At 61.9% G+C, this 10,245-nt stretch overlaps 1 protein-coding gene across 1 annotated transcript; it reads left to right on the forward strand.

Moving 5' to 3' along the window:
- The first annotated feature begins 322 nt into the window (after positions 1–322).
- Positions 323–9,097, forward strand: CABP7 (calcium binding protein 7). The gene is made up of 5 exons (XM_037153331.2): positions 323–431; positions 7,159–7,302; positions 8,032–8,144; positions 8,426–8,579; positions 8,807–9,097. The coding sequence occupies exons 1-5, from the start codon at positions 323–325 to the stop codon at positions 8,932–8,934; spliced, it is 648 nt and encodes a 215-aa protein (XP_037009226.1). The 3' UTR covers positions 8,935–9,097.
- Positions 9,098–10,245: the final 1,148 nt, after the last annotated feature.

Consider the following 10,245-nt stretch of genomic DNA (forward strand, 5'->3'; position numbering starts at 1 on the left):
AGCGCGCGGGGCACCGAGGAGCGGGCGCGGCGGGCGCAGCGCTGGGCAGCCGGAGCAGAGAGGCCCGAGAGGCGCCGCCCCCACCATCCCTGAGGGGCCCCGGCCCGGAGCCCTACGAGGGAGGGGGCGGCATGGACCGGCGGCTTGGGGCGCGGGGGCGCTAGGCCCCCAGACGGGTGGCACCTCACCTCGTCGCTGCTGTCGCCGCCGGGCCGCCCTTCACAGCTGCGCGCCCTGCCGGCTCCAGCCGCCCCCCGGGCCGCCGGCCCATGAGCCCCGACCTCAAAGTTTGCGGCGGGCGGGCGGGCGCGCAGCCTCCAAAATGCCGTTCCACCCGGTGACGGCGGCGTTGATGTACCGGGGCATCTACACCGTGCCCAACCTGCTGTCGGAGCAGCGCCCGGTGGACATCCCCGAAGATGAGCTGGAGGGTAAGTACCCCACCGGGACCCCTGCCGGCTGGCCCTCCTACCTGTGCGCCCAGGTGAAGCGCGGGCTAGGGGCTCAGGGGGGCGCGGGGCTGTCCGCAGGTGCCTGCTGCCAGGTGGGCGCTCCAGCGAGCAGCTGCGCATAGAGGCCGGACCAGCTCGCACCCCGGAGCGCCGCGGCGAGGGTCGCCAAGGCGAAGGGGCGGCCCAGCTTCTGCCCGCGTGGTCCCCAGCGCTGCGGAAACTTGCTGGGTCCCGCAGCGGTGTCACGGGGCCGTGCAGTCCGCGGTGACGGTGCGGCAACGCGACAGGTTGGGGTAGGGGTCCGAGCTGCGCCCGGGCGCCGGCCCAGCCGGAGCACCCGCGCGTCCGGATACCCTCCGCGGCGCCAGCCCGCGGCTCTGCGCTCGCATTGATATTCCACTCGTGTAGCTTTTAAAATCCAATCTGCTCCGGCAGCTGGAGAAGGGGAGAGGGCAACTGCCCTGCTTGCCGACTGCGGGGCTGCCCCCCAGCCCCTCCTGCGGCCTTAGCTTCTTCCGCACAGCCCTGCGGCGACCCCCAGCCCCGAGCTCGGGAAGGCGGCCGGGGAGGTGGTGGCGACAACAAGTGGCCAGATTCGGCGGCTTGGTCGTGATAACCAAGCCTTGAAAAGGGAAGGCAGAGAGGCACCCCCAGTCTCTCTGCCTCTGGACATGAATGGGGACTTTGGGCAGCGGTCTAGGTGAGCTGGGAGCAGAGGGCAGGGGCTGCGGTCCGCTGACCGAGGCTTCTGGGGAGCAGTGAGACCCCCGGGGCCTGGGAGCTCTTTCCCTACTGGGATGGGGGGCAAGTGATCAGGTTTCCCCTGACCCCAGACCTCCTGGGGCCCCATAAGAAGTGAAGTCGGGGGGTGGGGGGTGCTCCAGGTTGGTGGGATCCTTGGCCCCCGGGTCTCCTTGTCTGGTGTTGGGGGAGGGGCTGAGATTACCCAGCGGCCGGGCCTCGTTTGGAGTTACTTGGCTCCGAGGTGTCTGCGATCTGAGGCTCAACAGAGTCTGGGGGAGGGTTGCAGCGGAGACACCAGCGCAGATGGGGATGGTGGGAGCACGTTGGATCGCGCGGAGGCCTGGAGCGGGCAGGTCCTGGGCAAGTCAGCCCCGGCTTAAGGGGAAGATCAAGGGGGCACAGGCGGCTCCCATCCCCGCAACCGCACCACATGCTGTGGGCCACCTGCTCCTCACCAGGTGCCCCCCGAAGCTCCCAGAGGCCAAGAGAGCCACGGAAATGGGTTCTGGGGTCTGACGTGGGCAGGACAGATGGATGGCTGCAGCTCTTGGGTCTTTGGTCTTGAACCCTCAAACCCAAATCCCTCCCCTGTCTGGGCCAAAGTCCACGAACCAGAGCCTTGTCCAGGGCCTGGGACAAAGAGGGAGTATGATGAGGACAGGGCATGGGGCATGGGGCATGGGCTGTCTCTTCCCTAATGTCCCCTCCTGCTCCGGGCCACCCGAAACCTCCTGCCAGCACCCCCTATTGCAGGCTCTCACCTGCTCCCTCCTCACCACTGAGGCAGGGGTTAACACTGTCCCCTCACACCCCAGGCAGCTTCCACCTCAGTCCCTCCCCATGCTCCCAGCCCCCCTCCCCACCATGACGCTGGCAGCCTTGCCGTGGTCCTCACTGGGTCCCACTTCTCCCAATCTTTCAGGCCTGAGGGGAGTCTAAGATGCAGGGGTGAGTGGGGCACAGGTCAGGCAGTGCAGGGGCTGGGAGGACGCAGCTGCCCGTTGGGCTGCCCGGCGGCTACACGGCAGGGGCCCAGGCGCGTCAGCCGCCAGCCACACCAAACATGCCCCCTGCTCCATGCCGTCCTCTTCTCCTGGGCCCTGGGGAGCAGAGGGGCCTGGCCCGGGGGGCATCTGAAGGGCAAGGCCCTCCTTGGTGTGAGCAGGCAGGGGCTGTGGAGCAAGCAGATGCCTAGGTGGCCCCAGCCCATCTCCTGACCCACGGACATCCACAGAGGAGGGCAAGAAGTCCCCCACGACTGACCCCTTTCTTGGCCGAAGTCATTCCAAAAGCCCTCCTTCTAGGAGACCAAGTTTCTGTAGGCCCCAGTGACCCCTGGATGCCAGGGCTGTGCGGACAGGGTGACCATTTCTGGCACAGATTCCCCCTCCACCTACTTCACTGCCTCCTCAGTGCCCCATTAGTGCTTTTGCCCCAGGGCAGTCTGGGTAACACCCAGGCCCTTTCCTGGGAGGATGCCCATCAGTGGGGGAGCCACATGTGTCGAGAAGAGGGAGCCTGGCAGCTTGGGATGAAATGCTGCAGACAGTATGTGTCTGCCGCAGAAATCCAGGGGGCGGTTAGTCCAAGGGGGAGGAGGACCGGAAAGGGAGGTGGAGAGCTCAGGGTTAAGATCAGGGCTTTCCAGGCAGCACTGGGTCCGAGTCTCTGCACCCCTGCCTCACGGAGGGACCTCAGGCAATCCCTTGCCTCTCTTGCCTCGGTTTCTCCATCTGTAAAAGGGGTTTGGCATTGCCCCTCCTCAGGGCAGTTGGGGACTCAGGGCAGTGGATGTGATGGAAGTGCTCAGTGCGGGGGCCTGACAGGCAGTGGGGACTGGACAGACGCGGCAGCAGGGGAGGCCAAGGAGGCGGCTCTGCAGGGATTGGAGCCTGGAGTGTAGAGGGATCAGTGGAAGCTCAAGAGGCAGGGCTGCAGGGCATGCAGTAGACGTGGCTGGGAAGAGCTGGCCTGGGAGCACCTGCCGCTGTGGGAAGCTCCCCCAGATTCTCCTTGTACCTCCTCCCCAACGTTCACATACAGCAGAGAAGCCCCAGACCTGCAGGAGCACTGAGCCTGGCCCCAGTGGCATCATGGGACGTGAGCACCCGAGGGTGGAGACGGGGCACCTGCACGCTGCAGTCCTATCCTCTCTGCCAGAGGAGGGAGGAAGCAGACAGGCAGCCGCCAGGGCAGGGTTCTGAGGCTGGCACTTGGCCTGCTCAGTGGGACAGTGGAGCCTGCATCGAGAATGGCCAGATAGGGGCATTTGGCAAGTGGGGTCAGGGGAGCCCCATTCATGCCCCTCTTTTCTGCAAGCCCAGCGGCTGCCTCTGCATGGGCCAGAACGCAGGGAGGCTGAAGTGATGGGGCGCTGGGCCAACGTCTCAGAGAGCGCCAGTCACTGCAGAGGACAGACACTGTCCCAGCCCCGCAGTGACCTCCAGCCCACGCACCCCTCTCTGGATTCCAACTCTCTAACAGTGCTGGTGTCCCTTGGAGCCTGTTGGAGACTCAGGCCCTGAGAGCTTCACGGCCCGGGGAAGGGGAGTAGGGGTGTCAAGCAGGAGGCAGTAGGTGGGGGACAGTGTGGGCCTGGAAACCCAGAGGCCCTGCCAGCCTTTTCCCGGGCCAAGAGTCCCCATGCCAAGATGGAGCACGGCAGGCTTCCCCCGCCTCATGCTGCAGGAACAGAGTGAGGCTTTCGGGGAAATGCACCCAGCTGGGACGTGCTGACGGCAGCAGCACCAGGGAAGTCGTGACAGCCCCCCCCCCCCCCCCCCCGCCGCACTCAGGGAGTCCCCAGCAGGTCCAGGCCTCCGCGATGGAGTAAGAGTCAGTCACGCTCCCATTTCACAGATGAAGCACTTGAGCCTCAGAGAGGGAACTGCCTTGCCCAGGTCATTCAGCTGCTGAGCCACGGAGCTAGACTTCAAGCCCAGGCCCCCAAGTCCTGGCACCAGCCAAGAGGAAGGCTGCTGCTCTGGTGTCCAGAACTCACGCAGTGCCCCTGCTCCTTCTGGCACTGCTGTCTGACGTTCTGATTTGCAGAGGCCTGTTCTGAGCCAAACCTGACACCATCAGCACTTACATGCTTGGTTTTCATATTTAGTCATCCCTGCAGCCCCATCGTACAGGTGAGCAAACACCAGCCAAGGTCACCCAGCCAGCACATAGGAGAACTGGAGTTTGGACCCGAGTCTCTGTGACTGAGAGCTAACTCTCTGGCTAAGAAGGTGGTCCCTGAACTTGGCCTGGGTGTCAGCTGGGGCTGGGGCAGAGCCCTTGGCACTGGCAAAGGTAGAGAGGTAAACCCGAGGTATGAGCTGGGTGTGCTAGGGACGGATGGCAGAGGGATGCATGGAGGTGGAGGTGGTAGTCTTTGGATTTATCTAGTGGTCTTAGGAGGTTAGTCCTGCCTGAAAAATGGCTGTAGGGCCCATGGGCAGACTCCAGGCCCATCACCTTCCCACATACCCCGGATTCACCTGAGCACATCTCCTCCCAACCCAGGGCATTTCCTCAGGGCTTCTGGAAGGGGGTCAGGGCCTCCAACTGAAGCAGCCCTGGGCCCTGGGAGCCAGACCTGGCCCCTGCCAGGGTGGGAGGGACAGCCTGGACCCCAGCTCATTGCAGGGGAGAGTTTGAGTGCCCACTGCAGCCCTGCCCTCTCACTGTGAGATCTCTGAGTGATGACCTCACATGAAGAGCTGCAAAAACTTCTGCTCAGCTCCTCTCTGTGCACTTCAGAGGAGTGGGTTCCCCAAATCCATTAACCATTCACACAGCAAAATTCATGCTAGAACGACAGGCGCTGTTCCAGGTAATGGGGACACAACGGTGAATATACTCTGTCCCTGCTCTCGTGGCACTTGTAGTTCACAAGACAATGTGGTCAGTGCAAGGGTGGGAGAACGGCATCTGAGGGAGCTCAGAGGAGGGCCAGAGTTAGCCACGAGGCACGGAGGGCACCATGGGGGTGATGCGTCCAAGCTGGGAGCAGAGGATGCATCATCGTGCTCCATGGTGTGGGCGGGAGGGGGGGGGCATTCCAGGTGAAAGGAGCTGCCTGTTTGAAGGCCTGGAGCTGGAGCAGCCCCAGTGCCCACAGAACTGGAAGGGCCCCTGGGGCTGGAGTTCGGGTCACCTGAGGTAGGTGGAACCTGTGGCTGGGTCAGGAAGGCAGCTGTGCCAGCCGGAGACCTGAGTGTGTGTATGAGGGAGTGGGGACAGAGAGTGCGCCTCGTTGTACGGCTAGTGTACTCATTCTAGCAGAGACTCCCAGGTGACTGGAAGCCACTCAGCAGCCTCCATAACTGTGAGGCCTCTGCTCACATGCCTCTGGGGATGGGGAGCTCACGACTCCTAGGTGGCTCAGGAAACCTCTAGGTGGAAGTTGGCCCAAAGTTCCCAGAGTCTGGGCCTTGCACCGATCTCCCCTCCCAATTCCTGTCCCGCAGACGGGCAGGTCCTGCCTGAGACGGGTAAGGGCAAGGTTCAGAGTCGGAGGATCCACGGCTCCGTTTCTGCCTGGCCTGCACGGCAACTAGTCTGACCTCCAGGCCTTGGGTGCAGACACCAGGTGGGAAGAACCTGATGAAATTTGAGGCCTCTGTCCAAGCCCCCTTGCTGGGTAGCCTGGAGCACTTGGACACCCTCTTTGGGCTATTGTGGGACCAGCAGGATCAGGGAATGATCCCAAGATGCAGAATTACACAATCAATTTCAGGGACTCACAGATCCCTAAGGCCAGGCTCAGGCCAGCCTAACTGCTGCCCACACTAGAAATGGCCCGGACCTCACACTAACCCTGGGCTGTCCACCTAGACTCCCTGGGTCTCATTTTCCAGCTCCGCAGCATGAAGGTATCTCATCCATCTGTACTCAGATACGCCTGTGCACACATGCGCGTGTGCACACACACACACACACACACACACACCTTGAGGTCACCTCTGCCTGCTGAAGTCCCACCCAGTAAAACAGCTTAAGCAAAGGCCAGGAGACTGGCAGGTGAATGAGCAAGAAGACTCCTGGGGGCTGGAGCAGAGAGGATGAGAGTGGACTGAGATCGGCTCTGTCCCAGAGGAAAATGCTCTCAGGTTGAGTAACAGTGAAGGGACAGCAGGCAGAGAAACAGGGGTAGAGCTGGAAGAGGTTCCTGGGTGTCCTTGGTAAAACCTTATTGCCCTGACTTCATTATCACCCGTTTTACTTTGGGTAAGCCTGAGGCTCGCCCAAGGTCACACTCATTGGGTTGCTCCTTCCCAGGTTCCCAGCTCACTGCATTGCCCCATCTGAGTCATCCAGGTCTTCAGGCCTGTCTCCCACTCTGTATACCAGAGTGGAGGGAGCGACCCCTACATCTGAGCCGACCTAGGCCGGCTGGGACCCTTCCATCTGGCCTCCCTTTCCCTGCAAACCTTGGGCTCCCTAGGCAGTCTGCACTGAGCTGCCAGCCCTGCTGGGCTGCGTTGCGTGGTTGTCAGGATAGTGTTGGCCAGTGTTGAGGAGCTGAGCCTGAGCCCCTGAGCTGGAGGGGTTGGGAGGAGTGCAGGATGGGGATGAGGGAGAGTGAGGATGGGAGTGTAGGGTGGGCAGGCGCAGCCTGGCTTCTTCCCCTGCACAGTGGGATCCATGGCTCCTGCCACACGGGGTCGTTGTGAGTATGCCTGAGAGGCCGTGGGAGCCTGGAGTCTGGCGCACCGAGAGGGAGACCCTGGGGAAGGCGGCATCCCTGCTGAGGGCCTGGCACGCCTCTGCTGCCTGCTCTGCCCCGAGCTCCTGGAAGCAGCGCTATTGCGGACTTCTGGGCCACCTGCCAATGCTCAGACCAGACCCGCAGGCTCTGGTGGATTCTCAGTGCTGGGCTCGGGCTGCAGGTTTGGGGATCCTGGCAATCTGGGAAGCAGGGTGTCAGGGAACAACAGTGAATTCCCAGCCTGCTCTGCTCCCCCCACAGAAATCCGAGAGGCCTTCAAAGTCTTTGACCGCGATGGCAATGGCTTCATCTCCAAGCAGGAGCTGGGCACAGCCATGCGCTCCCTGGGCTACATGCCCAACGAAGTAGAGCTGGAAGTTATCATCCAGCGACTGGACATGGATGGTGAGCACTGCCCATTTCCTCTCCCTTCGCCTGGGGGGCTGGGGCTGGAACCCCTGGGGACTCTCACCCCCCCCCCCCCCCACTACCAGCCAACCCCAAGCCCATCAGCTTACAGTCAGGCCTGGCCCCATTTCCCAGCCTGGAGAAGCTGGAGAGTTGAGGCCAGTGTGACAGCCCCAGCTACACCCAGTAGCCCGACACTACCCATCCTGGTCTGTATCCTGAGAAAAAATTAAAGTACAGAAAGTAGAAAGAAGGATATACTAAATGCCCTGGGTCTGACCATTCAAAGTACAAAGTGATTTAGTTGTATTTGCCAACTGGCATTTTATTACGGAAGAAATCATAAGGACCAGTAATGACCAATACCCCCCTCACATAACCCCTGCCTCCTCTTTACTCAGAAAGCAGGTTGTCCCCCATCCTGAGCTTTGTGTCCCGTCTGTGTGGCGGGGGAATGTGGGCCCCACACCCGCTCTGGGGCAGCAGCAGGACCCTGGGAGCCATGGGGGCTTCTGAGCAAAACTTGAGGCTCTCCCATGTGCTCAGGGTGCACCTGCCGCACCCCACCCTCCACCTCGTCAGCGGAGCCTCATCACACTTGGGTTTAGCATCAGCCCCTAAAATTCAGGTGCCCCTGAAAGTGACAAGGCTTAGAAAAGGAGGGGACCTGACTGAGGTCAGACAGCTGCAGGCTGACCCCGCTGATTGGACCTGTGCCTGCTCTAGGTGATGGCCAAGTGGACTTTGAGGAGTTTGTGACCCTCCTGGGACCCAAGCTCTCCACCTCAGGGATCCCAGAGAGGTTCCATGGCACTGATTTTGACACTGTCTTCTGGAAGGTATGCTAGGGCGGGTGGGGACCCAGGGCTGTGCACACCGTGGAGGGCCGTACTGGGACCAGTGAGTGGCCAGGCCTACTCTGTAAAAGGGGGACGGCCACTTCGGTCTTCTGTCCACTGGACGTCTTGTCTCCCAGAGGGTCTCGGGCTCCCGGGAGAAGCTGGGCAAGTTTTTCCAGCCCTGCAGCATCTGCAGGCCTGTCCCGGCTCAAATGGCTGCAGGCGCTGGATGGGGACTGTGGGGGTAGTGGTGGCCAGAACACTGTCCCCTCCCACCCAAGTGTGACATGCAGAAGCTGACTGTGGATGAGCTGAAGCGGCTGCTCTACGACACCTTCTGTGAGCACCTGTCCATGAAGGACATCGAGAACATTATCATGACGGAGGAGGAGAGCCACCTGGGCACAGCTGAGGAGTGCCCCGTGGACGTGGAGAGTGAGTGACCGGCCCCTGGGACACACCCCCCCGGTGGGCCAACTGCTTGAGCAGGGGAGGAACCAGGGGTATGCATGGGGAGGGGGGTGCTGGGTCTTCCTCACCTGCCCCCAAGGCTCGTGTCCTTGTCGCCCCATGGGACAAACCCATGTGACAAACCCATGTGACTCCATCGCTCCACTGTCCCCTTCTGTCTCTCTCTGGTGCTCCCTGGCGGGTGGCCACAGCCTGCTCCAACCAGCAGATCCGCCAGACATGCGTGCGCAAGAGTCTGATCTGCGCCTTCGCCATCGCCTTCATCATCAGCGTCATGCTCATCGCGGCCAACCAGGTGCTGCGCAGCGGCATGAAATAGGCACCACCTCTGGGGCACACGGTGCACGGGGGGCCCTCCACACCCACCACCGCCTGCAGGCCTCTCCTCTGCTGCACCCTGGGCCACCACCACTGCGTGCATTTTGGGGCCTGGAGGTCCAGCGACCCCACCGCACCCCACCCCACCTGCCCTTGCATGGAGCCACGGCCCAGCTGTGGAGGGTCTGATGGTGGCTCTGAGGACGGCTCCCAGCCCCGCCTATACCCTGCCCCTGCCCCCACTGGCCTGTATGTTGCACCAACTCTTCCCACTGTCCAGGGGCTCTTGGGAAGTTGAGGGATTTGTGCAGGGTCCAGTAGCTGCTGTGGTCCCTTAGGCAGGAAGGAGCACCATGGGCCCAGAGCCACACAGCTAGTCCAACCCTGGTCTTTGAGGTTTGGACCTCTTTCTGGGGCAGGGTAGGGGGTGAGGTTAGGGTCTCCTGGGTCCTACCTCCTGGCATGGACTGAGAAGGCCCCTGGCCTTCTGCTGGGTCCCTTCCTCTGGGAGACTCAAATCCAGCTGCCCTCCACACACCCACTGGGGCCAGAGAACCAGCCTGTTTCACAGATGAGGGCCCAAGGGTAAAGGGCCCCCAGATTTGGCTTCGGTTCCCCTATCAGTAGGATTTTCAGGAAGGATAGAAGTTCAAGAAGGATGGGGCAACTGAGGTGCCCGCAGACCCCCACCTCCTGCGTCCCCCGAGAGGCCCAGTGGCCTGTGGGCCACACTGCCCACTACTACCCCAGCACAGAATTTAGAGCTGGAGTACAGTCGAGGAAGGAAGCAGTGGGGCCCAGAGGCCCCAAATCACCTGAGCAGCCTGTGTGATTTTCCTATCAGCCAGGCAGTTCTCCCGAGCCCAGAACCTGTCTTCCTGGGTCCCCCCGATTTCTCAACACAAACTAGGCTGGAGACTGAGCTCCCACCCCTGCCCCAGTTGTGCCAGCTCACGCTCGGACACCAGCTCAGCGTGGGGGGGCGTGGGGACTGGGGATGGCAGACGGAGTCCTTGAGCTCCTCTCCCCAGATTTGGAGTCACTTCTCAAATGGTGGTCACAGCCACACTGGCTGCCATCTGCTGGCTCCAAAGGGAGAAGAGCAGCAAGTGCTGTCACCCTGCAGAAGACCTTGTATCATTCCAGCCCTGCCCATCCTCTGACCAGGGGCCAGTGAGCTGAGGTCATCCGGCAAGGGGGAAGCGTAGCCATATCACCATAGCGACAGGCTTTCTTCATAAACATCCAGAAGCTAGTTTTCTCACCCGTCTTCTTAAGATGTCCCAGGACAGAGGGAGGGTGGAGCTGACCG

Source organism: Artibeus jamaicensis, unplaced genomic scaffold (genome assembly GCF_021234435.1).
Source record: "Artibeus jamaicensis isolate MK-2021 breed Jamaican fruit bat unplaced genomic scaffold, CSHL_Jam_final contig_525, whole genome shotgun sequence".
Lineage (NCBI taxonomy): Eukaryota > Metazoa > Chordata > Mammalia > Chiroptera > Phyllostomidae > Artibeus > Artibeus jamaicensis.